This window comes from Trichoderma gamsii, assembly GCF_001481775.2.
Source record: "Trichoderma gamsii strain T6085 chromosome Unknown Scaffold_85.2, whole genome shotgun sequence".
Taxonomy (NCBI): domain Eukaryota; kingdom Fungi; phylum Ascomycota; class Sordariomycetes; order Hypocreales; family Hypocreaceae; genus Trichoderma; species Trichoderma gamsii.
This window is the reverse complement of record NW_020171422.1, coordinates 30,332-56,578: the sequence shown is the minus strand read 5'-3', so window position 1 is coordinate 56,578 and position 26,247 is coordinate 30,332. Positions and strand designations below refer to the sequence as shown.

General features: G+C 50.8%; 9 protein-coding genes across 9 annotated transcripts; 2 read left to right on the top strand and 7 right to left on the bottom strand.

Annotated features, from left to right (window-relative positions):
• Positions 1-751: 751 nt before the first annotated feature.
• TGAM01_v211049 (hypothetical protein) lies at positions 752-2,415 on the bottom strand (the record flags this gene model as incomplete). The annotated part of the gene is made up of 2 exons (XM_018805084.1): positions 752-918; positions 966-2,415. 2 exons carry the CDS (start codon positions 2,413-2,415, stop codon positions 752-754), a joined length of 1,617 nt encoding a protein of 538 aa, XP_018661808.1.
• Positions 2,416-3,236: 821 nt separating this feature from the next.
• Positions 3,237-3,696, bottom strand: TGAM01_v211048 (hypothetical protein; the record flags this gene model as incomplete). The annotated part of the gene is made up of 2 exons (XM_024550962.1): positions 3,237-3,574; positions 3,651-3,696. 2 exons carry the CDS (start codon positions 3,694-3,696, stop codon positions 3,237-3,239), a joined length of 384 nt encoding a protein of 127 aa, XP_024404295.1.
• A 62-nt stretch (positions 3,697-3,758) lies between these two features.
• TGAM01_v211047 (hypothetical protein) lies at positions 3,759-4,493 on the bottom strand (the record flags this gene model as incomplete). Its single annotated transcript, XM_024550961.1, has 1 exon — positions 3,759-4,493. One exon carries the CDS (start codon positions 4,491-4,493, stop codon positions 3,759-3,761), a length of 735 nt encoding a protein of 244 aa, XP_024404294.1.
• A 1,407-nt stretch (positions 4,494-5,900) lies between these two features.
• TGAM01_v211046 (hypothetical protein) lies at positions 5,901-8,223 on the top strand (the record flags this gene model as incomplete). The annotated part of the gene is made up of 4 exons (XM_018805086.2): positions 5,901-6,041; positions 6,116-6,207; positions 6,303-7,471; positions 7,529-8,223. 4 exons carry the CDS (start codon positions 5,901-5,903, stop codon positions 8,221-8,223), a joined length of 2,097 nt encoding a protein of 698 aa, XP_018661810.2.
• Positions 8,224-9,476: 1,253 nt separating this feature from the next.
• On the bottom strand, positions 9,477-9,735 carry TGAM01_v211045 (hypothetical protein; the record flags this gene model as incomplete). Its single annotated transcript, XM_018805087.2, has 2 exons — positions 9,477-9,611; positions 9,673-9,735. 2 exons carry the CDS (start codon positions 9,733-9,735, stop codon positions 9,477-9,479), a joined length of 198 nt encoding a protein of 65 aa, XP_018661811.2.
• Positions 9,736-11,991: 2,256 nt separating this feature from the next.
• Positions 11,992-13,619, bottom strand: TGAM01_v211044 (hypothetical protein; the record flags this gene model as incomplete). The annotated part of the gene is made up of 3 exons (XM_018805088.1): positions 11,992-12,317; positions 12,386-13,105; positions 13,166-13,619. The coding sequence occupies 3 exons, from the start codon at positions 13,617-13,619 to the stop codon at positions 11,992-11,994; spliced, it is 1,500 nt and encodes a 499-aa protein (XP_018661812.1).
• Positions 13,620-15,624: 2,005 nt separating this feature from the next.
• Positions 15,625-16,407, top strand: TGAM01_v211043 (deoxyribose-phosphate aldolase; the record flags this gene model as incomplete). The annotated part of the gene is made up of 1 exon (XM_018805089.1): positions 15,625-16,407. The coding sequence occupies one exon, from the start codon at positions 15,625-15,627 to the stop codon at positions 16,405-16,407; it is 783 nt and encodes a 260-aa protein (XP_018661813.1).
• A 563-nt stretch (positions 16,408-16,970) lies between these two features.
• On the bottom strand, positions 16,971-21,568 carry TGAM01_v211042 (hypothetical protein; the record flags this gene model as incomplete). The annotated part of the gene is made up of 2 exons (XM_018805090.1): positions 16,971-18,089; positions 18,155-21,568. 2 exons carry the CDS (start codon positions 21,566-21,568, stop codon positions 16,971-16,973), a joined length of 4,533 nt encoding a protein of 1,510 aa, XP_018661814.1.
• A 1,052-nt stretch (positions 21,569-22,620) lies between these two features.
• On the bottom strand, positions 22,621-24,776 carry TGAM01_v211041 (hypothetical protein; the record flags this gene model as incomplete). Its single annotated transcript, XM_018805091.1, has 2 exons — positions 22,621-23,735; positions 23,867-24,776. 2 exons carry the CDS (start codon positions 24,774-24,776, stop codon positions 22,621-22,623), a joined length of 2,025 nt encoding a protein of 674 aa, XP_018661815.1.
• Between the last annotated feature and the right edge of the window lie 1,471 nt (positions 24,777-26,247).

The following is a 26,247-nucleotide window of genomic DNA, read 5'->3' as shown; positions in this document are numbered from 1 at the left end:
GTAGTAGTAGTAGTAGTAGTAGTAGTAGTAGTAGTAGTAGTAGTAGTAGTAGTAGTAGTAGTAGTAGTAGTAGTAGTAGTAGTAGTAGTAGTAGTAGTAGTAGTAGTAGTAGTAGTAGTAGTAGTAGTAGTAGTAGTAGTAATAGTAGTAGTAGTAATAGTAGTAGTAGTAGTATATATAAATAGTAGTAGAAGTAATAATAGTAGCAGTAGTAATAATACTGGTAGCAGCCAATGCCTAATAAAGGGTTGGATAATAGAATTGGGATGCTGTATAATGTCTCCCCAAAAAATATATAACGAAAGTTGCTGCCTTCCTTTACCAAACGCCAGATGTATGCTCTCTCATTGACAGTCGTCCTCTTCAAATACCTACCTCATCTTCATTGAGGAGCTCCAAATCGCTGTCATGTCTTCCCTTCAACCCCTTTGTTCCCATTTGACTCTGGATTTTACCTCTGCGTACCGTTGTTCTGAGAATTATCATGTCCTTCCTGGATATCGGCAGCACGTTCGCTCGAAGCCCCCTAAGAATCCTCCAGGAACCTCTGACTCAAGTACAAAACCTGCTACAGCTCTTCCTTCATCAAATCTATCGCATCCCTCGCTTTCCTCCTCTACTCCATCTGGCCTCTCCCCGCGACTTTCGGCACAAAGCGCGTGAATAGTCTCGCGGGCAACCCGCAGCGACTCAGTGACTCTATCAACCTCATCACGCAGCTCTGATAGCCACGCGTCGCGAATAGCCAGAGCTACGCCGTCGCTGCCTCCTGATGATGCTCGTGTTCTGTGAAACTAGTCTCGGTGGAGCTCATCTCGTTGAGGAGCTCTGCGGCTTGCGCGACTGCTTCTTCAATCTTTGCCTCGAGCTCGGCAATCGTAGCCTTTTTGGCGCTGAGTAGTTCCTCGCTTGACTTTGCTGAGCAGCATGCGTGTTTAATGACTCGCGATGCTCCTTCTCCATACGCTGTATCAGTCCTTCGAGCTCTGTTATATCGCGGACGTAACCATCAACGGCGCCTTTGAGTCGGTCGTTGCCAATTTCAAGCTCCCTAATCCGAACCTCTTTCTCATTCAAAGTACGATATGCGTCGGCAATTTTGATATTGAGCTCTTCCATCACAGAAGTCCGCGAATCAAGCTGCTTGCGTAAAGAACGTTCTATTTGGTGATATTCATCAATCGAATCTTCATCTTCCCTTGTCTTTTTTGACTGAGTGCGTAGGCGATCTAGCAGTAGATCCAATATGTCGGCACCTCGCGCAGTAAGAGGTACTTTGATCTCTCCTGGTGCGAGGTCCTCCAGTTCAAGGCGGGCGGCTCGAAACCCAGAAGCAAGCGACATAATCATTTCACTGGCGTCGATGCCTGGAAAACCCAGTTCGCTGATAATAGCGGTAAGATGTGCAACTGCTGCAGCTCGTTCAGACATGGTCTGTAAGAGTAGCTGAACCTGATTCTCGACTGGTTCAAGGGAAGATGAGGTCCCTCTTTTCTCCAAAGTCCCATCTGATAGGGCGTCGCTTATGCGCACACCCAAGGCATTGTACGAGTTCAGAGTTGCTGTCAGCTTCTGTACTTCAAGCTCCAAAGATGTAATCTCATCTTGTAGCTGTTTCCTGTCCGCTTCCAGAGGGGCATCCGACGTTGGTGACATATCTTTAGAGAATGGCGATATAGGCCTTGCCGGACTTGTTGCAGGAGGAGTCAAGATAGAAGGCCTCGCTCGAGGCAGAGTGTTGATCAGCGCTGTCATATCACCGAAATGGTCCTCATCTCGAGCCACGTCCATGAGGTCATTCGTTGATGCAATGCTTGGTGTCGATGGCCATTCGCAGCTAAAATACTGTGTAGCTTCCTCACTTGCTATGCTTCTTGTCGCAAGCTGACCTTTGAGATCTTTGATCTGTTGTTCCAGGTCCCAAATCCGCTCTGTATCAAACACCATCGTGGCATTCTGCATTCTATAGATTTCCCTATCACGGGCTCTGAGCTCGGCCTTGAGCTTGGTAATCTGCGCCTTGGCCAACTGCTCGCTACGCCGCTTCTCTTCCTTAATTTTACTGAGCATATCGCGGAGGCCCTTCCGGCGTACCCGGCGCTCAACTCGTCCCTCAATTGTCTGATGAAGATTGACAGCCGCGGGTTCGCCACTTAGCCGAGGAGCTGATCCAGCACCACTTGCGGGGGCGGCTGACCGTTTATTCGAAGCCGTGAGAGAAGTGTGCCGCACCATTGGTGTAAGACCGCTCGGAGGTACGATGGATCCGGGGTCAGAGTGCCGCGCGCCTCTCTTTCTTCGGTTAGGGGTCCTAGGACCTGTCGATGGAGCCTGATGCTCTTCCGATCTGACATTCATGGTCGGACTGCATCGCCGGCCTCGGCGTAGCGCAGTAGAATGGTCTGAATCCTCCATTATGATGAGATCTGCACTAGTTTTGGCTTCTCTCTTTCTGATATTGGCATTAATTCACTCTTGGACGCGTGATGAAAGCGTGAGCCCGACCAAATGGCGGGCAAACAAAACGGCATGGCGCATCTATACAATTTATGGCACCACCAACTTCCAGACAGCATCCAACAGCAACAACCCACATGAATGCATACTTGTCCTAACCTAAGAAACCGCGTCAGAAACCTACCCCTCATCTGCCACAACCGTGTCCGCGCATTGATTCGTGTAGCCCTTGCAGCAACCCATGCTCAAGCCGGCACTCCTTTTGTTTACATGTTGCCTGCTCGAGTTTAGCGCCCGAATGGATCGGCCAGCCGGCCCCGCTGCCTCCGGCGCAGCTCTATGTTTTGTCTCATTTGCGTGGTGTCTTTCCAATTGCATAACATCTCATAATGAACATTAATTTTTGATTGAGATGTTGAAAGAAACACATGAGATGCAAACAATCCGTGTGCTCTCTCGTCCATTTGGGGCAGAATCAGGACACTCTCATGTGGATTAAACCGACTGTTACACTTGCTACACGTATCCATCACAGAGAAAGGTAACTACACAAACAGCGCAGCATTGAGTATAGGTAGATGTACAATGTTAATCAAGAAGCGGGTACGAGACTGAGACAGGGTTAATCGAGAAATGACACTGTATTGCTATCACGGCATGCAGCCAAGTCTATCAGTCCAACTGAACTAACAAGAGATAATATTGAGGTTACCAAACTTAGAAGCAGCAAACGCGACTTCTATATAGCTGAAACCACTAAATGCTTCTATTAATCAGTCTTAGATAGCCGTGTTGACAATTCCATCAACCTTCCACTGCCATCCATCGGTATCCAACCTAAACACCACAATGTCGCTCCCGGATTTCGCATACACGGTCTTGTTATCATTCGTCGCGAAGCTGTCAAAGTCCATGTCCACGTCAAATCCAGGCCCTACAATCCTCGGGATGTCAACACCCACGCGATTCTCCTCGATCTTTTCTCTGAAGCTCATATACAGCAAAGCGAACTCGTACGGAAGTGTTTGTGCCGGATCTTGGCTTCTGCCATGGCCGGTACGAACCCACGCTAGTTGGCTTAAATGCGAGGATAAGTAAACACCTTTGCCATGAGAATCTAGACCATAGAACTCAGTTAGCATTACCAGCATGTAATTGGCGCGCCCGCCCATCATAATCGCAGAGTTACTTACCCAAGAAAGTTTTGTCCAAGAAATGACATTCGACTTTCTTCTTCATGGACACGTGAAAATCTACTGAACATTCCCAAGGTGTTATTTCTTCGCTCTCTTCAATCGCCATCAATAATCCACTAAACGAGCCGTCGGAATCGTGCCTCTTATTTTGCCAATCGCCGCAATGGCATGGCCAACGCCTCCCCAGTCTCCAACATCGTGACGCCCCGTAAAAGAGTCAAAGTCCACCGAATACCAATTATTGTCGTTTTTGGGGTCTTCTGATATTGCAAGCTGCAACTTGCTTCCCGGATCCTGATACGACAATACCACAACGTTTGTGTCGTGTTCACCTCGGTGGAACGCCGCTGAGAGCATCGACTTCTCATGCGCCGCGGGGCCCTTTTTGCTACCGGCGGACAGGCCTCCACGAGTCCAGCTGCCTTTGGGCTGCATGAAGATATGAGAAATAGTATTATTCTCTTCAAGATAGAACAAATGCGCAGTGCTGGTATCGTCTGCCACAGCGGCCAAAGAAGTTCCTTTCTTCGCTTTCGGTGCATCTTTAAGTGAATCTTGAATGCGTTTCTGGCCTTGAAGATTGGACTCCCCATTCACGTAAGAAAGAGATCCTGTTTCGTCTTGCCAGACTAGGATCTCTAAGCTATCATGGCTATTTTCACCGTCAACGAAAACGGAAGCCAGGTTCGATGACGATAAAATAGAAGGCAGGCTTGAAGAGAGAGGTGCCTTGGTCGCTGTTGTGGTTATCGATGATGGTCCGCTCACGGATGTAGTCAATGATGAAGTCCTATTCGTCGCATTCAACATACTTGGTAGAGTCAAAGGCGACGTAGCCATCGCCGTTACAGATTGAGTTATCGTTTCCTTTGGATGTGTCTTTAGCATCAAAGCCGATTTTCGAGTCAATTTCATTACCACGATTATACAGCTGATGAAGGCCGAAATTACTGCCATGAGTATTGTAAATGGAAGCATCTTCTTTTTATAATACCACGGTTTTCGAGGAGGATCTCCTTGTAGCTGGTAGTAATGGTCACGCGCGGAGATTGGCTGCCCGTCTCTGGATCTCGCCGAGGGAGCTTCCGCGGTGGCTGAGAGAGGCACTTCACGCATCGTCGGCTGACTTGGTTGCTGCATTATGTAAGAAATGTCGAATATGGGCATCATGTTGAAAGATTTTGACGGTGCTATTCTGCTACGACGTTTGAAGTTAAGTAGGCGACTTTTGAATGTATAAGTGGCAAGGAAGCTGCGAGATTGTATACGAGTGAAACTGAGAAAATCATGGTCAGTGGGATCAAGGGCACAATCAGCGTCCAGCGTCAATTCCGATATTGAGATTGATATACATATGTCGCAGTGATGGAGTGAGCAATCAACAAGCATGAAGGCGGTCACTATTGAGTATCCTGATAAAGGGGAGTTTGTGAGCTCACATATAAGCCTATTCCGGATAAAAAGTAACAGTGATGGCGGTCACTGGAGCTTCTGTGTACACCACCTACCTGTAGTCTTAGGAATAATTGACACGTGTATGTAACATTAGTGCACCTAACAAATAGGTATCTATTTCTTTGCTTCATTCACGACATCTACTTGGAATTGTTTCACCAAATGACGTAAGCTAGATCGATATAGGATATGTCAACACTCAGATCGAAAGGAAACAGCCCGATGGGAAAGGCCATGCCTGTTAGAAGTGAGCCAACAGTAGCCAATTTCGAGTACTCTTTTGAGCCGTTGATGGCTTTCAAGAGTCATGAGTGCTTTTAACATCAACCATCTACTGAAATTAGCGGATGATAAAAGCCATTGAGATCTGGTGCTGTGGGACAAAATGGCAAAGGACTGGAATATGAATTAATAAAGACTGCCCGATGTGATGACTAATACAAAATCGATACCTATCTGCCTTGAAATGCCCCATCGCAAAGGGCGCTGTAACGTTCAGTGAGGCAGAGCCTGAGCCAATTCCGCTTCAGCTCACCGAGCAGCCGTAAGAGCCGCCTGACTAACCGCGCTGTCAAGGACCATTTAAGGCGCCTGCATTACCACCGATAACGCCTAAAGTCTCGGGGCCAGGCCCATAATACACGAATTCGTGACTCGCATACTTCTTCAGCCTCATGTCTGCATTATCACATCAATATCAACTCTTAACACTAACAGCTAATTACAGCAGCGCAACACCAAGCTCATCCTATCATAGGAGAACAGGAAAATGACGGCGGTGGCAGGTGCCGAATGACGCATGCAAGCAATGTAGAAGCCATGTCTGCGCCGGCACGCAAAGTTAAGTTCGTCGCGTCAGATCCCGCTCGTGGCGGTTTGCCTGTCAAGCGACGACAGGTCCAGCAAGCCTGTGAATCGTGTAGACGGAAAAAGGTAATCCCAGGTCTTTGACTCGAATTCGTCGAGTTTCACAACATCTGTTGCTAACGGCCTCGTGCGGTTGGCAGCGAAAATGCAATCACGCGGAAGACGCCGCCGCGGACGATTTCTCGCTGGATGACCACAAAGGTCTGCCAGAGGCGTCACCTTCGCAGTCCTCGTGAGTCCTTGTCACTCCTCACAGTAGCACCAAAGCATCTCAGCACGCTGGACGCTGGACGCTGGGCGCTGGACGCAGACGTTGACCAGATCTAGGGCCTCCATATCGTCTCTCACGCCCTCGGTTCGTGCGAGATCGCTTGCCGGCGAAGATGGCGTGCCATCAGTATCCAGGGTCAGTCTGAGCTCTGACGTGTCTCCCATCGCACGGCGTTCTCTTCCGACGGGCTTCAGCCATGTAGAAGTGCCTGCAAATGCGCCTGCTACTCCCCAGCTTGCACCGGATGCTGCCAACAGACCTCAGTCTTCGCGCTTCGTGGGAGACTTGAACCCGGAAGGCATGTTCATGGAAGCTGCGGTTCCCAACGTGACTCGGGCCTCGTCACAGAAGGGAGACGTTGGTATCTGGTTTCCAGCCGCCACGACCGGACAGCAGTCTCAATTCATCACCTCTCGCCCTCCGCCGCTCATGGACAGCTTTATGCTTCCTTTTGTTCGGGAGCACTGCCTGACTTGTATGCCCCCTGAACAAGATTATGCCAGGCTAAAAGCGACCTTTTTACAAAAAGTCCACCCCGTTTTCCCCGTCATCCCAGAAGCCGCTCTTAGCGGACCTACGGATAACCCTGCCCACATCGCCCTACGACAGCTCGCGTGTTTGGCAGCCGGCTCTGATCCAGAGATGGTGTCGCATCTGCGGCTGAAAAACAAAGGCCCTGGTCTGCTGCGTCCTGCAGAATTCTCCACCATACTCTCCTCTTCGGTCCGTGCCATGTTGGAAACCAGCATTATTCCAGATCGAGTAGTACACATACAGGCACTCACCATGCTCTCCCTCTACACTCAGCCCACCTGCGCCGAGGAATCCGATTTGCCTGCCCAGCTTGGTGGCAGGGCGATACACCACATCCAGACGCTCGGCCTGCATCTTCTTCGCTACGACGGACCGAATTATGGCGACTTGGAAAATCTCTTTTGCGCAGTGTGGGCACTGGACAGAATCAATGCTGCCATGTATGGGCGGCCATGTTTGATCCACGAGCGAGACATTGGAGCGGACCTCGATGCTTGCATCAAGAAACGCCCGCCTGCCTTTCGGCTCTTACTATCCGTGGCACAATGGCTGGATAAAGTGGTGGAACTATACCGCCCAGGCCCCAGTGCCCAAGTTTCGGGGTTTGATAAAGTGGCGTATATCGACCTTCCCGTTCTTGAAGCAATGATTGTAGATGCAGATGCTTTAAAAGTTCCGGCATCTCTCATTGGTAAGCTCCCCTCATGTCGAGTGTAGTGATGCCATTTCATGTCTAATTAACTAATAGCTACCGTCGAAACGTTCTACCATGCGGTCATCATCTTATCGTGCCGGCTGCCACGGCCAGGGACAATAATCGCAGCCTCAACATTACCACCGCCATCCGCCAATGCTCGGCGGTCTCTAGCAGCCGAGCGTATCGCATGCGCAGTACCAAGAGACTGCCTTAGCTCGCTTCCTTTTATTCCCTACGCAGTATCTCTTGCTCTGAGCGTCGAATATCGAAAGATGAGACACAGCCGGTTACCCATGTTTCGCGCACGAGCAATGAATGCTTTCAGGCGAAACTGCGATCTCCTTCGAGTCTACGGAGACCACTTCTGGAGTGCCCGCGTTGTTTCCGGACTTGGAGAGCGCGTCTTGAGAGAGATGGAGCGCGCGGCCAATACTTTAGCCAAAGAGCTCAGCCCTCAGCCGGCCGACGTCCCAGCCAAGTTAACGGTTGATGAGCAAGAGGGATCAACTGCTGCACAAGATTTGGGAACAGCGGTATCATCAGGCGACACTACAACTATCAATTCTGCTGCGGGCTTTGATAACGTCATTGACTTTTCCATGATCAATTCCATCTCTGGCCAGGATGTTTTTGGGCACATTGATCCCAACTTCAACCTGGATGCTGTGGAGGATGCTCTAGAAGCAAATCTGGACATTGGCCTCCCCTTTAACTGGGCAGACTGGGGTCAGTTTGCTCAATATTAAGCATTGCTTGTGATAGAGTAGATGGGAGGAGCTCATCTATACGTAATTGTGTAGTATACTAATGTGCATTGATGTGCAAACAAGCGAGGATATTTGCTCCAATGGGAAGGCGTTCTCAGGATATCAGTTAATACCAATCCGTCAAACAAATTAGGCGTCATAGGCGTAATAAATAAATTGGACATGTATAATATTCCATGTAGCCATCGCTATCTGCTTTTCAAGATGAAAAAAAGAAGAATAGAGGAGAGAGGAAAAAAAATTGCCTTTCGGGAAGAATAGAGAATAGCATCAAAAAGAAATATTCTCCGATACTGGGAATCGAACCCAGGGCTGCTCGGCACTCGATTAATGAGAGCGAGCGATGTTAGCCACTACACCATATCGGATGCGTTGTTATTGAAAGCGGCTTCGCTATTGAGGACTATACAGTGCAAAACAAAACTAGCCACAAAAGCTACCATGTTCTAAGCAAGCTACAATCAATGAATCAAAATACCCATAATCACGGCATGTCGTATCAGAACACAGCCCGTTTACAACATTCGGAAAACCACTACCACGAAGAAAAACAGAGTGGATGCCAATCAGCCAGAGTAGAGAATAAATTTAGAAATTGGTACATGTTTTGCGCTCAGGGTATCAAGTGAATACATTCATATCGACGCCATGTGTCTTTCAGACTTATCGACCGTGTCATATCAGGAACAAGTAGCTATACGCCTCGCATATGCAGCATGTGAGGTTAAATGCCAACACATCCTACGACCTTTTTTTCAGGCCTTCCTTTCCATATCATGTGAGGTAGGTAGTTGCGTATGTGAACAGGCCAGCGCGAAGTATGGTATGGCCGTTCACGAACGTCGTAAAGAGGGTCAGGATTTGCCCTTTGGAGCTCTGAGTCATCGGTGCAGAGCACTCAAGATGTGATGCTCGTCTTTGGTTCTTTGGTTATTCGCCCCGGTGAATCCGCAGGGCAGCTTTTATGGATTTATATCGTTGGCCGGCCTGCCGTATATTTTTTTCGATCCTATTGCGATCGGAGTGACGTAGAGCATTCTGCTTCGATTCCAGGAATATGTTCCTTCAATTTTTGGGAAGCTTGTTAGATATATCAGTTGGTCTCCCGCGCGCCTGGTTCCTCAGTTCGCCGAGAAAATGTTGAAGAAATCCGTCTGGTCGATTACCCGGGTTGGGATCCGCTATAACGGACAGTCTCGTCAGCCCCAGCACTTGACGTTATACGCCGCTCCTTATAGGGTCAAAGAATCTTCACCTGTAGCTTCTCCCGGTGCCAGCGGCTCGTGTGGATTCCGGCCGTACTGTTTCTCGTTGATCGCGCGATGGATGCGGCCGACGGCCCGGTGGAAGCCTGGCACGCGGAGAATCTAGAGCCAGTCAGCGTGAATCCATCAGCCAGTTTCAGCGGAGGAGTAGTTGTGCGCTTACCGATTCGACGATTCTATCCTCAAAGGCCTGGATGAGGCGCAGAGCATACCAGTAAGGCGACATGGTAGCTGCCGTTGCTATGGGAGGAGCCGCAGCATTGGGTGGCGGAGGAGAGATTGAGAGGAGGTCGCGATTAATAATGATGGCGAAAGTAACTGGTTATGGGCAGTAGTGTACCTTTTTGGGAGCAGTTAGTGGCGGGGGTACATGCACACACTTTCACATGCGCGATGCTACCGGATACCCTGCAATTGCAGATGGCTCATAGTGAATTGGGAGAATGAGAGGCTCTGTTGGAGTGCGATGCAACATCAATTCATGCGTAATAGAAAATTTTATCTAGGTATCTTTGAATCTCTTGTTTCCTAGGAAAAAGAAAGCATGTCAGGTATTGATTGAGCGGCGCTCTTTGTCAAAACAAAAAAAAAAAAAACTACTTATGTGCCGAGTGCTTGTTCCATGATACTATGGCTATCCCACAGTCATCATATAATCCATTCAAACCAACAATCACTGTCGTAACCAGGAATGGCCTGTCCCATTTTTATAACTGCTTTATAACCACAATGCCCGAATCTCATTCTTCACTCAAGCGAATGAACCGTTGAATGGCTCAATGAAGTCAGTCTTGCCCAGGGGAATGCCCTCCTTGCGCAGAATGTCATACGCAGTGGTCAGGTGGAAGAAGATGGTAGGCATGAAGTGGCCATTGGCGTACGCGACGCCGGGAATGTTAACGGTTCCCCTGCTGCCTAGGCCAAGGGGCACCGTCTCGTTCTGGCGCTGGTTGATGAGGTCCTTGTCGGCGGCGGCCAGAATCTCCTCAGCCTTGGCGATGCGGCTGAAGCAGTCGGCGTAGGTCTCGATCTTTCCCTCCCAGGCATGGGGCTCGATGCCCTGCAGGCGCGAGGCAATCTTGGTCGAGGTGTCGGTGACCATGAAGACCTGGAAGGTCAGGGGCAGCATGTCCTCGTGGATCTTGGCGCTCAGGAGGCTGGCGCCGTTGGCTGCGGCCTCGCCCTTCTTGAGGACGTTGAAGAGAGACTTGAGGCAACTTTTGGCCACGGGGATGGTGGCGTCGTAGAGGGAGTAGCTCATGGTGGGCGGGTTGATGCGAGAGAGTTTGGACTTGGACGAGTTTCAATGATGGCGAGATGGAGGGCGGTTGGTGGCTTGGGATTATCAAACATGTACGAGGAGTGGGAAACCCCCCCGACATTTATATCATGAATCGTGCCTGCGCAGATACCTTCCTGCTCCAACCTCGCCTCCTGAATAGTACGCAGGTGGCCTGGTCGTGGTCCAGATCCACATACTGCTAATGCAAATGGGCCACGAGCTGAGTTGCACTTTGGAGCTTCACGACGCTAAACAGACTCCAGTCCAAGCTCCATTCCGCTTGCTGGCAAACTGAACTGAGCCCCTCTTGCCAAATCGAGAAAGAAGTGCGTATTAGAGACGGAAATATTAGTAGTACCAGGCGGCTTACTAATTAGAATCATCTCGAACCGAGTTCCGCTCTTTGAATGCGGTCAAGCCAAGCGAGAGGCCGGTCCCGTGGAGCACAGACTGCAACAGACAATGTAGCATTCGCAGAGTAGGACGTGGATCTATACGCGGTGGCATCGTCCTATCAGATGCGACGCTGCATGCAGAGCATTGAGGGGAAATAGCATCCATCATCAGGTGGGTTCATGGAAATAATCGAAAATCGCGGTGCAAGCATGCCCGACGACCCGAAGGGAGCCTCAGACTCGACGATCTACGGAGCAGATTCAAGCGGCTTTGGCTGCAGAGAGCGGCCAATCAAGAGTTGACAAGGTCTTTGCGACCAGGATCTTTCTCCGAAGCAACCCTGTAACAGTGCAAGACTATACGTGTACCTAGTCTGTGGCTCGGCACTCGGCCAGGCGTCAGCACTGTATACTATCTCTTTGGTTGACAAATGGCCTCATGCAACGAGCCTCCTGAAACAGTTCCAAGGTTGGCTTACTGATCAAGTCAAAGAGCCAGAGGACTTTGGGCTTAGCAAAGCGCATCTGCGAAGACAGTGTCTTAGTCAGATAGGATTCGCTTTCGCAATACGACAGGATGGGACGATTAACAATCCAAAGGATTGCTGACTTTTGCACCACTGATTAGCAATCCGTACGTTGACCACACAAACAAACAAACAAACATTAAACTAGATGCTACTGATCCAACATGCAGCTGAGCATGAGACACGACTATAGTACAAAGGCCTCTGACAATGGTAGTACAATCTTGACCTTGATACACAATTCGAAGCAAGACATATAACACACTGCGACTCCAAGCTTACACAAGCCCCAAAGTCGCATTAAATTTTTCCACCACCTCTCTGGCGCCCGGCAAAGCTGAAGGATTCGCAGTCAGCTTGTCCAACCCCATTGCTTGCCTGCCCTCGACACTCGTCCACCGCCGCAGCATCTCCTCTGTTGGGCGGTCGATGTGTTTGGATTCGCCCTCGCCGCCGGGGAAATCAGGTCCCGGCGTGCCTGCTAGGAAGGCCTGGCGCTGTCTTACTAGGTACTGGGCATTGAGCTCGGTTACTGGACAGACGGGAATGTAGAGGACACTTGAGTCGGAATGGCCCTTGTGAACTTTATCCACAGCATGAATAGCTGTACATAAGCAGTCAGTATACTGTATAAGATAGAAGGTAGATGGCAGGGTGTAGGAGGCGACTTACTATCACAGTGCCACGCCACAAAAGCTCCAGGCTTGATATCAGGCACATGCGTCATAGTCCTGGAGAGCTCCAAGTGAGGATGAAGTTCATCATTGAGCTCTTGTCCGTGTCCGGGGAAAGCCCCATGTAAGTCACTGGTCATATCATCCTCGCCAGTGAATGCCCAGTTCCTCTCATCCAAGAATTGATCGCCAATCTTGGTATCGTCAATGGGCCTGAAGAACGGCCTCAGAAGAGTGTATGCCGTTGATAGCATCAAGGGATATGTCAAAAGCGTGCCCTCTTCCGGTCCTACTTGGCTCATGGAGACCCAGCCCTGCCAGGCCCTGAACGCACTGCATGCTCCTAGGCCGTTGTGAAGGTCATTGACAGCATCGACTCTTCCAGAAGCCTCCCAGGGGTCGTAGCTCTCCCATTTGCCTTCGAATACTTTATCATAGACATGTCCACGTCCGTATCCGTCTTCCATCCAACGCTCGACGCTTCCGCCGTCGATATGGGGGCCGAGTGCAAAGGCAGCATCGCCGGGTTGTCGGATGCGAAGCCTGTCGGCATAGGAAAGCGGAATGTCGAGCGAGATTGGAGTGTTTGGTGATGCGGAATGCCAGAAGTCTGATAAAAGATACTTTTGCACCTTTAATATGGAAGGATGTGAGCGAGCTCTGATCTGCGGTTCGGACCAGTACAGCTCGTATACTTGAGGGTCGTGAGGCGGGAAGGCTATGTTCGACATTAACACAAGATGCTCTCCCAAGATGGGATTTCTAAACCAGGACTTACCTCTTGTAGAAGGATTTTTGTGCACGTACTCCTCAACGCGCTCCTTATATCCTCGCGCTTCCTGTTCAGGAATTACACCATGCACGACGACAACGCCTCTCTTCTTAATCTCCTCTCTGGCTTTACTATCCAACCCATTCTCCAGGTCAGCAAACTCTACCTGAGGAATAATCCCCGTCCCCTTCCTGGCAATGATTTCGTTTTCTTCCCGCAGCGTCCGCAATAATCTTTTCCAGCTGGCAACGATATCCTTCTCCCGATCCCTGACAAGGTCCAGCTTCAGCTGTCTGAAGCGATCCGGCAGCGGCGCCTGCTCCGCGCCAGACAGCGACACAAACGAGTCTGAAATATCCCCCGTCCTCTTCGTTGCCGGTTTTGACGTCTGCACCGTCGCCAGGCAGCGATGCAAACGGGGAAAGACGGGTGAGACTTTTGTGAAGCTTGAGCGCAGCATTCTCATATGCGTGTAAGAGAGATAGAGGGGCACAGTATAAATAAGGAAAAGGTCACGATCTTCCTTGGATGCTCGTGTAAGAAAATATTATCAGCAACAAAATGAAGATTCCACACACAATGAATTAGATGATTAATTCAGAAAATTTCCATCCGACTCAGAGGAGCCAACTTATCTCTTTTATGAATGACAGAGACGATGGGCCGGTATTACTGCTTTGGGGAGGTCCGCGCCCCGCTGGCGGAAAGTTTATCTCCCTCCACAAAAGTAAGATAGTTCAAACAGTTTAGAGGGGGGCCCTTTTTTTTTTATCTTTTGTCATTAATGGCCTGATTGAAATGGTTTGGATGCGGTGGAATGCCAAAAGTGTGTTTGTTTTGGAGTAGTGCTGAGACAGATAACATTAGTGCTAGCTTTGGGATATTGCGTGCGAATCAAAGGCTGTACAAAATCTAGCATGTATTATTTTGCGAGGTCGAGGAGAAGTATACAAGAAAGTCCTTCGCACTACAACCATATACTACTAGAGTAACGAATCTAATGTAATCCCAAATCCTATAAAGAGAATATTATCATCTCTTCTTTAGCACGGCCTATCATCATTGAAACGTTACAAGTTCAAAATCTTCATCTCTAGCTCTCCCCGTGATATGCCGGAATGCCCATCTTGGAACTGATAGCGAGTGGCCCCCCCTCCCCTTTATTGGGGAATCCCTCAGCCGTGTAACAAGCCCCATCCTTCTGACCGGCACGGCTGTCAATTATGTACTCTGATTGATCACATGAGTGACTCGCACGTCCGAAAGCCGAAGTAGAAAATCAAAATCTTACTCGGAGAGAAGGAAGGAAGGAAGGAAGGAAGAAGGAATGGGGAATCCCCCAAAGGAAGAAAAGAATAATGTTGGAGGCCCGTCATAAATGACGAGCTACCAACTTATTCATGGCGTGATTTAGTGTAAGAACTAACTACCTTATGGAACTGCCGGCTTCATGTTTTTTTCTTCTTCTTCCTTACATCTGATAGGGACGGCTACCTATAGCTGGGTCACATGGGACAAAGTACGTTGGAATAGCATATAGGCTAAAAAGTCGTGATGTTCCATTCGGTCTGTATGATAAGATGCTTTAGAATGGTTCGACTGCCCTATGCCGCCTATGTAAAACGTAATATGAATCCAGAGGGCGTGCTACCTTGGAGGACAAATGTCTTATAGCCTCGGCTCACAAGCCTCATCTATGGCAAATCCAGCTGAGACATTGGCATTGTGTCCTTTCCCTTATCTGCTTCGGGGATATCAGTCGATTTGAATTGTCTCCCCAGACCGCGTAATTCATCCTATTAATTAGCTCTTCCTTGTTCCCCAGTCAAACATCCTTGACAAGTTTCATCCAACTTATCCATGAACAAGGAATATCTTATCAGTGTGCAAAGAGAGAGAGAGCGAGAAAGAGGATATATATACCACATGTTTTTTAAAGCCTCGGCCCAGCTTCAGCCTCATTGTCCTCTCAGCTGGGCATTGATTCTTCTCTTTATACTTTTATACCCGAGAACACAGATACGGCCACATTGCCAAACGCGGTTATCCCCAGTAGGGGGAGAAAGAGACGGCAAATTAAGATAGTAATTACCCCGATGCCATAATTTCGCCGGCACTTCTATTTTAGGCAAATCCGCTCCCCACAAAACTCCAACCATGAACGAGACAAGAAACGCTCACCCGCAAACAGGTGAGGCTAATCTAACACCCAGGTTGTACTAATAAGCAATCAACAACCTTACCCCAAAAAAAGAGACAGCTTCCCACACCCCTCGTCGGCCACGCCACTTTTACATGACGGGCATTATAGCCTAAAGTTTAGAGATATCTCATCTCGTCTCGATCTCATCGCAAGTCTCACTTACTCACTCACATCTCGCCATAGTAGTAGTAGTTCCATATTACACCCCTCCTTCTTAAACAACCTCCTATCAAACATCTCCAAATCCATCTCTAACCCCAACATGACCTCCACAATCAAAGTCTCCCTCCCCCATCTCGCCCAATCCATCGACCACTCCCTCCTCCACCCAACCCTCTCCGACGCCGCCCTCCGCGCCGGCCTCCTCCTCTGCCGCAACTCCTCCGTCGCCTCCGCCTGCATCAAGCCCTACGCCGTGCCACTCGCCCGCTCCCTCCTCGCCGGCTCCCCTGTCCGCATCTGCTCCGTCGTCGGCTTCCCGCACGGCTCGTCCTCGGCCTCGCTCAAGATCACCGAGGCCGCCGAGGCAATCACCGCGGGGGCCTCCGAGATCGACATGGTCATCAACATCGGCAAGGCCCTCAGCGGCGAGTGGAACTACGTCGAGCACGAGATCGAGGCCGTCAACCGCCTCGTCACCGCAAAGGGCGCCATCTTAAAAGTCATCTTCGAGAATGACTTTTTGCAGGACGAGCACATTGTCAAGCTCTGCCAGATATGCACCGACCAGGGCGTGGCCTTCATCAAGACCAGCACGGGCTATGGCTTCGTCAAGCAGCCCAATGGCTTTTACAGCTACCAGGGTGCCACGCCGCACCATCTCAAGCTGATGAGGAAACATGCTGGCCCCAAAGTGCAGATCAAGGCCGCGGGGGGCGTGAGGACGTTGGACGAGCTGCTTTATGTGCTATCGCTGGGAGTGACGCGGGTTGGCGCCAGTGCCACGGAGGCTATCCTGGAAGAGGCCAGAGCAAGAGGCATTGGCGAGACTGAAGTTGAAGTCGAGGTAAAAACACCTCTGGGATTGCAGGAGGGCGCATATTGATGATATGATACCACTAGTAGTCATACTTTTAGCAAGCGATACGGGAAGAATACACACAGAAAACATAAATTATCTATTAAAAAGGTTATCAGACGCAGCTTCGCGATGATGTGTATGCATGACTTCATTATCTGCTCTACCTTTTACGTCTTTCTTTTGTCCATTCCTGGTAAGCACTAAGGAAAACTCCAAGGGTACCCAAGAATAGAAATGGAAAGGGCAGAATGAGGATATGAAAAGGGGGGAGCGGCAACAAAGATAAGAAAAAGAGTAAAAAGCATAGTCCAGCCGCCCAAAAAGTGAGAATTTCAAGCCGCTAGCTCCTGTGCCCTTTTTGAGTCCCCCATGTATTCTTAACAGCAACAACATGTTTCATGCACCAATTCTCTCCAGGCATAACAGTATTCGTAATTTACAAACAAAGATACGCTGTCATTAGAAAGAAAATAGAAGGAATAGAAAAAAAAAATTGGCTCATAATGCAAGCCTGAGGCTCTTAATTTTTTGAATCGTCGATTTTGCTCCATCAACATCCTTCTCCTTCGCACAAAGGGGTGGGGGCTTTATTCAGTGTCTTGGTTAGAGCGCCTCACTTTCTCTCTGAGATCCCTGTTTTCATTTTCCAGGCCACCGAGCCGTTGCCGCGCGGCCTGTCTGTCCTGGTTGCGCCCTTCTCTCTCCATCTTCAGTTTATACTCCATATCCCGGAGTCTCAGCAGCCAGCGGTTATCGTTGGTGGCTGCTGATCCGTCCGAGCCCGAGGCATCCAAGAGACCCAGTCCAGTTCTAGAAGACGATACCGGAATTCCAGAAGAGGACGGCGCACGCGTCGACGACGATGCCCTCCCCTTTGAAGCAGAGCTGTGGGAACGATCCCCAGCGCCGACCTCAGACCCGGGCGTTTGATGGGCCGCGCGAGCACGAACATCATTAGCAGTTCTCAGCGTGGCATTCTCGACTTTAAGCTGACGATATGCCTCTTCAAGGCGCACCATCCGATTCGCTGCTTCGTGAGTACTTAGCGAGCCGGTGGCAACCGAGTTGCGAACCATAGTCTCTAGCCTATCAAGCTTCTTGATCCGCACATCCAAGTTGTTCTCCAGGGCCTGGTATTCCCGATAAAGATCTTTTTCTACTGCTTTGATCTTTGTTTGCAGGGCCGCAAACATGCCCTCGATCGTCTTGACAGCAGCAAGGAGGTTCTTGGAAAATCCTGGCAGACGACTGGCAATGACTTCGAGAGTAGGAACTACCTGACGGTCCACAAGAGTGTTGTTATTCGCCCACTCCCGACCACACAGGTTGCTCAGTTTGTGCCACAAGAGAAGCAGTAGCTCGTTCCTCTCTAGTAGCTGCTCGCGGGCTGTTTGTTCTAGCATGGCAAGCTTCCGGCGATCCTGGCCTCTCGTAGCTTCCAGCTCGTTGATACGAACGTCTTGTGTGCTAGCCGTTCGGGTGAGATGTTGATGTGTCTTTTGGAACGACTCATATTGGGATTTGGTGTTGCGGTGAGCAACGCGCTCCTTTTCAAGCAGCTCGGTGATCTTTCGTGTTTCCAAGGCGTGTGACTCCATAAGCGAATCACGCTGCTTGATGATACGATCTTTCTCAACCAACGCTGCCTTAGATGTGTCAAGCTCACGAACAGTGTTTTCAAGCTCACGCTGCATCCGAGCAATAGACTGCAAAGAAGGACTAGGTTAGAACAAGAATAATTTGAGGTGTTAGAGAATTGGGCATGTCGTACCTTTAGCAGCGAAGAACGGGTGCCATTCAGGTCACCCAATGCTTCCCTCAGGTTGTTCTCCAGTTCCAACAACCTCTCCTTCCACTCTGTTGCCTCGACTTCGCGAGACGACAAGCTCTTACGCAGCCGCCTGACTTCGTCCTTGGCACCGGCATTCTCACGCTGAAGGTTGGCAAATATTTGTTGGACATCTGCCTCCTTCTTAGTGGTAACGTCCTCCCATTGCACACGTTCCTCTTGCATGCGATTCTCCAGCTCCTTGACCCGTTCCTTTTCATCCTCCAAGCTTCGCTCCACATTAGACATTGCCGCCTCTAAATCACCAATGCGGATCTTGTCGGCCTCCTGCTCTTCCCGGAGGAACGAGATTTCGCCTTGTGATGACTCCTGCTGGACAGAAAGGCGCTGGTTCTTCTCATTAGCCTCGAGAAGCTTCTGCTCCAAGTCCTCTAGCTCCTTGTTGGAAGACTCTTGCTCCTTCTCCAAGTGCTGAATGCGATGTATGTGATTAGCCTGGTCGTCCTCAAGCTGTTGGATGTGTCGAAGCTTGTGTTCTTGTTCGTCTTCCAGGCCGAGCAGCGCCTCGCTCATCTGTCGCATCTCCTTTTGCAGACTTTCAAAGTTTTCAGATCGGTCGTTCAAATCGGCCTGCATCCGCTGAACCTCTGCCTCTAGAGTGTCAATCTCCATCTGAGCTTCGTTGCGAAGGTCCTCAAAATTGGCTTCCATTTCACCATGCTCCCTTAATGCTTCGTCACGCTCCGACTGTAAAGCAATGAGATCGTTTGTGGCGTTATCGAGCTCTTCCTGCATGCTCATAAGAGCCTCCTCGGCCTCACGCTTCTGACCAATGGCCAGCTCGAAATCAGCCATGCAGCTCTCCAGCTCTCGCTGCAAATCCTGATTCTGCAACTTCACCTCGTTGAGCTTATCTCGCAGCTCAGCCATTTTGTTTTCCAGTTCTTCGCGTTCCGCTTCGTCTTCTGCTGACAGCTGCCTAGTCCTATGGCTACTTCTTGAGCTCGGTCTTTCGTGACCGCCAGCACGTGAAGCTGACCGCTCCAAGAGACTGTCGATGGTAGAGGGAGCTGGACCGCCACGACGCTGAGCCATCTTGAGATCTTCAATCTCCTGATATAGGCGCTCCTTTTCGCGGTTTCTAGACGTCAACATTGAAGTCTGAGCTCCCACTTCCCGGCGAAGCTCGGCGTTCTCATGGCGCAGCGTTTCACTCTCACGACGTAGTTCTTCCACCAAAGTGCTGGCCGCACTAAAGTTGGCATGCGAGCCATCTGCCTCGCCAGATACACTGGACATGGGTCTGCCTGGTGAGGCATTCCGATCCCGTGGCTTCTTGTTGATGTTGTAGATGTTGGTTGTGTGATGCATCAGCCCTGAGCCAGCGCCAGACATCTCCTTCTTGAGTCGGAAAACCTCGTCTCGCAGCTTTCTATTGTCCTCGTCGGACTGCTCTCTGCGCGCGGTCTCTTGCTCCAATAAGTCTTTCCAAACATCAGCCTCCTCTTGCCGACCATAGGCGTCTCCAGAACGCTCACCGAGCGTCTTGACAAGAAGCTTCTTCTCTGACTCTCTATCCATACCCTCGCCTCGGAGTCTCTCGATTTCAGTGGCATAAGTTTCGACGCGCTCTCGCAAGAACATGAGCTCATCTTCTCGCTCCTGAGCTTCTTCATTGTACATCCTGGCGGTCTGGTCCGTTGAAGATGCAGCACTGCGCGCCGTGCTCGGTCTTTCCTCATCTTCTTTCTCTTTCTTCTCCAGCTCTTTGACTCTTTTCCGTAAAATCTTGTTATCACGCGTCGTAATGGCGAGATTTGTCCTTAATTCAACGTTTTCAGAAATCATTTCTTTGAGCCCTTCTTCAGACAAAGTATCTAGTCGTTTACTTAGAAACATGACCTTGAGCTTCAGGTCAAAGTTTTCTTTGGACAGCCGCTCAATCGTGCTACTTTGTTCCTTTAGTGTCCAGTTCTTGTTCCCACCCTTGCCCGGAGTCTTTGAGCTGTTGGTAGCAGTGGCCGCGGATACGGACAATCGTGGCGTTGATAGGCCATTTTCGAATTTGAACTCTTTCGCAACTGAATCAGGGACATGGACATTCTTGACATGCTGGGCTATGACTGTATCTGTAGGGGCTGTGCTGATGCTATCTTTGGTTTTCGGTGTCACCATCTTGTAGCTGTCTCTACCACGTGGAGGAGTGTTCACCTCAACCAGCGGTTCCAGTTGGCGTGTGTTATCTCCAAACTCGTCAGTACCCATGCCCGAAGCCATGCTGCCCATACTTATTGATCGCAAGAGCAGGTTAGATGGTGCCCGAGGCATACCCATATTCGGCACCGCTCCACCGGAAAGCACCGCAAAGTCCAGCCCCAGCCCTACAGTTCCTGTAACATCAGTAGTCTCCTCTTGCAGCTCGGGGTTGGTGGCGAAGGATGAGGTTGAAGATCGCTGGCTGCTGAAGCGGTTGGTGCGCACATATTTGGGACGCCTGTTGCGCAGGGCAAGTCCAGCATTGCCACCAGCATCAGCGCGCTCTGAAAGGGGCTGAGACTGCGAGTCATCTCGATTATCTTTACTGCGTTCTTCCTGTGTCCCAACCCTAGGCGTATCTTGATTGCTGTGATTCGAAGTCGCAGCGCGCGAGATGGTCCTGGCAGCAGCAGCTGCCGCGGGCGAGGAGTCGAAGCCTTCTAGATTCGATGTGGTGTTGCTGGCTCTCGTCAGATCTTCTTCAGACTCAGGATGAAAGTCGAATTCTTCTGTGTAATCCTGCCCTGGTTCGTATCTCGGCTCGTACCGTGGCTCGTATCGTTCCTCGGGCTTCGACCGGGACGGCGGCTTGGATTGGGCTCCAGGCAACATGGGGCTCTTGGAAGGCCGAGAAGGCGGCTTCGAGGGCGAATCAAAAACAAAAGTATCGTCAAGGCCCCCCTCAGGGTTGGTAGAGCCCGTGGGAATCGGCGACAGAGACGGCAGAAAGCTGGACTCGTTTTCCTTGAAATGCTCTCGAACTGCGTCCTCTGAGATGGTGTCGTCTACATTCAGCGTCTGATCCAGAGCTGTCGTTTCGAGGTAGCTATCTCTCTGGGACAGCGCGGGCGATGCCCCGCCAACGCCCGGTCGAGATGAGGTCGAAAGCTGCGCCGATGCTGCGGAGAGTCTGCTATTAGGAGCTGCTGTGGCATGCTTAGGAGGCGCCGGCGCATTGCCGTTCGATTCAGATCGCTGTAGCGAAGAGCGCGCGCTCATCGTAGTTGAGCCCGGCGAGGGCAGCGGCTCTGTTCGTTGTGCTGGGCTTCTCGATCTGCTGTTGTCGGCCTGGGCGCGCCTAGCAGTGGACGAGGAGAGCGACTCGGGCTCGTGGGCGGTGTTCTCATCCACGCCGGCCATGTTGCATCTTGGGGGTTTTGTCGGGTTGCAGGGGGGCTCCACCTAGGCCTGGGAGCTTCGCGAGGATTGGGGGAGCTTCGCAAGGATCGTAGAGAGCTGTATCGCCAGCTACAAACAAGTGGTTTCGACTAAAAAGTAGCTGCAGAGAATAGCAATAGGCGTTGGAGTGACTGTTGGCAAGGCGAATGTGTTTCTTCAGCTTGCTGTGCTCGAGCCTCGTCCAGAGCCTGATCAGCAAAGGGCCGTCGCAGGGCATGAGCTTGGTGGCGCTGGCCAGGTGCGTGGTGCGTCGCTGCTGGAGCCGCTCTCCCGGCGCCTGCAGCTCCAGCGTCTGCACGCGCTAACGGCGCGGGAACCAGTGGAATTCTAGAGCGAATTAGGGGGTGAAATGCCGCGTGCACCGCCTGTCAGGGGAGCCCCCGCAAAAGGCGTTGCAACAGGCGGTAAGGGTTCAACGCTATTCGGGTTGGGATAAAAGGGCCTGGATTGGATCTGGTAGATTTCAATGCTACGTTCAAAGTGCGCCAAAGAACATCAACGGTTACTTCATTTAGTGCAATCTCCGTATCATGAAAGTCTCAAACTATTTGAAGAGACAAAAATGGTATTATCAAAAGTAAGAAGTAAGAAGCGAATAGAAGTATAAAGGAAAACGGTAAACAAAAACCAAAACCAAAAACCATGAAAAAAGCCATGCCAGTAAAATGTAAATGCTGGATTGGTACGGCAACATATGATTTCCACAAGACTTGCCACTCTTTTTACCAGGTATCAATTTTTCAAATCGCCTGTCGTCTGCCAGTTTTTCGTTACAAGCAGACCTTTCACTATGATTTATTTGCCGATATGGAGAAGCGTAAAAACGACTTCCACGCCAAACGCCGCAGGCCTATCCAATCCTGAACTGTTCCAACTCATGCATCATCACACTCGATTATCGCGAGAGAAAAAAAATGGGGGGGTACAAGAAGAATATGGAGAGAAGAAAAAGAAGGGGAAGAGAGGAAGAGGAACAGGTGGCGGGGAGAGAAGAGAAAGAAAGAAAAAAATCATTACCACCACCATTTCCATGTCTTCTCCAGTGAAGGATCTTGAAGGATGTCATCAACCCATCCCAAACTTTCTCTCTTGTCGTCAAGCAGGCGAGCATACTCAAACAGCAGCCTCAGCACATAAACCTGCATGTCCTCTTTCCGGAGTACTAGATCGGCCCACTCCTTGCCCTCGGTAGCAATTTTTTCTGCCACTCGGTCGTGGCCATTGCGCCCCTCGTAGCCGAGGAAGTACTCCATGATGCCATAGTAATCGAGGAAACGGCTGTCCATGGGAACAAAGTGCTTCCACGCAACCAAGCGGCTGTCGTGCCACTCGTGCCAGATGGTAGCCTTGATGGGCAGAGAAGTAGATCGCAAGAAACCAAGATAGCGGCCAGAGAAAGAATTTCCGTCAATATCCGGGATGTACTTTGAGTTGAACTGTTCGGCCAATTTGATTCCCTTGGTTGGCTTAAAGTAGTGGCCAGTGTAGTTGCATTTACCGTTCTGCGGTGGTGAGCAGCTAAGATCCGTGAAGCTGACGTTGGACCATGTGTTGATCCATGCGCCCAGCTTGCGGTCCTTTTGCGCTTGCAAGTTATAATCCTCGCCTGGCAACGCAAAATTATCTGCCTTCTCTCCCTTCTCGACACGTGCAACTGTCGTGCCGTTGTTCATGGCGACAAATCGATGGCGCTGGAAACCTCGCCAATTGTGTGGCGTATTCTTGCCTCCTGTTGCGACGCCCCGCCAGATGGCCTTGTTTTGTTTCTCCGCCCATTCGACACCATGGTTATCGCCGCCAGTGAAGCGCTCTTCCTCATTCCAGTACATGGGAGCCGGGAGCAGGATTTCGTTGTTGACTCCCAACTTGGAGCCACCAAACATGGGGAACAAGACCTTGGAGGCTGATGTAGAAAGCGGCTCGATAAAGATGCCCTCCAAGGCCTGCAGATCTGGCTGATGGCAAATCTCCGTAGACAGTGTAAAGTTGGAGACGAAACCCTTGTACATGTGGGGTTCGGCGTATGTCAAATTGATCGAAGGCGTCTTATCGGCAGTTTTTACGAGGCCCTCCACCTGGGAAGCACTATCGGGGGCACAGCCACGTCGAGCAATAGCCCAGTAAGGTTCTAGTTTAAAAAAGCCTTGTCAGTAACTTCCTGCAAGAATAATATAGAAAAAAGAAACCAAAAACAAAGCAAAGGAAAAAAATCATTCGCTATTGAGTTGAGAAGATCGCGACATGACGAGTTTTACTTACGTGTTTTTTCCCAGTTCTTGCTGCGCGTTTTGACGTCGGGGTCACCTGTGCCGGGGCGAGGCAGCTGCTGGAATTCGCGAATGACGTCTTTGGACTTGGGAATCTTGATTGTCTTGGAAGCGTTCTTCATATAGCCGGCCATGTCCTCCCAGGGAACAACCAGGCGGGGCTCATCCATGGCATTCAGCGCGATGTCCATGTCAGGCAACAAGTGGTCGATTGTCTTGATCATTTTGAGCCAAATCTTGGTCCAGAAGAAATCGCTTCGAGCAGTGGCATTGCCGTCTCGGATGTTGATTGTCATTTCATAGTCCCACGACTCCTTGCGGATAACGGCAGGATCGAGGCCCCAAAAGGGCTGGAGGTCTTGGTAAATTCGATCAAAGAAATCCTCAACGATGATTGCGTTCTTGGAGCGAGCAAACTCGTACCACTTCTCGAAGCCGGGCGGCGGGTGGCGGCCACGGCGCTTGCGATAGGCCTTGGCAGCCTCTCCGACGGTTCTGGATTCTTTCGAAAGAAGCTCAGCAAAGGTCATCTGGGCGTCATAGACCAGCTTGTCGATGGGGTGGCCGCCGCTGGTAGGAGGAGCGCCGATGGGGAAGGCATCTTGGATGGGCTTCCGGCCAGGGGAATTCGGATTCGTGGCATCTTGCGATGGTGATGCCGGCGCCGTGAAGAGAGGTGTCTTTGCGCCTCCCACCGGCGCAGGGCCATTGTAGTTTGGCGCAGGATTCGACAGCGGGCGGTTTGGCGTGGTCTGCTCAAATGAGGGCGGCAGACGGGAAATATCTGGCGAGCTGGGGCTGAAGGTGTACAAGGCCAGCAGAAAGATGGCCGCTAAGACACCGTACCGCACGAGGCCGGAGGGCCGCCGCATGGGAAATCCGGGCGTCAGCAGCTTGACCATGGCGATGTTGCGTGGCGATTCGAGACGTCGCGGGTCTGCCAGAGGCGTGGAGGTTGTCGCAGCAAACGATGCTCCAGCTATGCAATGCTTGAACAGTCCTTAAAACAAAAACGGGGCGTCGGAAGTTGTTCGCTAAGAAATGAAATAGCGTCGGCCGCGTGTTGCTGGGGTTTGGTGTTCCCGCGTATGCGTATATGAGACGTAAGTGATGACGGAGGGGCAGGTCTATCCAAGAGAAATTGAGCGCTCAGCGCATCCGGGCGCGCCAAGGAAATTCTGCTTTTTAAGGCTTCTTAAGGCTTCTGATAACGAGCGACTCGGCTTGGTCCCGAGGGACGTCGGACTGGTGTACGGACAGGCAAATCAAGGACTGTGGCGAGCACAGCACAGGGAGACGTCGAGGAGCCGTCGCGGGCAATCAAGGGCAGGCAGGCTTGGTGAGATTCGATGCTTGGAAGTCGCTACAGATGCCGCATCATCGTCTGGAGAGCCGTGAGGAGAACGAGCAGCCGCGCAGCCCAGAAGCAGAGCGAAAGAGATTGAAGAGCCAGAAGTCTAATTTCGCAGCGCTGCCCGGAGGCGGCCAAATGAGCTGGGCAGACGCTTGCGGCAAGATTGGCCACATTGGCCACTGATTCGCTGCGTCGCGATCAAGTAAACCCGCTGCCAAGACGCCGTCAGCGCCCACAAGCTCTGTAACCCCTGGCACGATTACGCTGCTAGTGATTGCGCGGGGGGGGGCCCTCAGCGTGGCACCGGCTCTCTTCAGTGGCCTGGGCTCAAGCGCGATAAGGCTACCCGCCATTGCCTAGCCGAGCGATGCTAATGAAACACGACGATGCTGGATGGATGCATCGATAGCTCGAGGCTCGAGTGCTTTGATGGCCAGGCTCGATACGTCGATGCTGACGCTCTGATGCTGCTTGAGACGAGACAGCCTCAGTGGCCACGGAGCATGTGCAGGCAGGCAATTAAAATTAAGCTATCGGGGCTAATGGTGCCCTGAACCCGGCTAATCTTGTCCCTCCAATGCATCAATCCTTCTCCCATTGGTACGGCCCAATATCATGAGCCCGAACTCTACCAACACCTATAGAGCCGATCCTATCGCTATTCTTGCTCCCTTTCGTCATTTTGCCTTCTGGAAGAGGAGAAGCAGATACTTACAGATGGTTTCTCCTCCCTCTCGCGACAACCCCGTTTGCCAAGGCCTTTTCTGAATAACATTTCAGCGATGCTCTCGCTAAATGAGTCGGCGATCACTCCTCTTCTAGCCCCAGCTCGACTATTGCGAGCTCCACCAGGCCTGGCCCCCTGGTGTTGTCGTGACATGCTAAATACTTCACTGGAGACTTTTTGGTGGGTTGCGCAGCGAGCACGCAAGCCGGTTGTGGACCGTATTTATTCAATAGATGCTGTACGTCGAGTAAGTTGAAGTTGGCCAAGGCATCAATTCTCCAATCAATGCCAC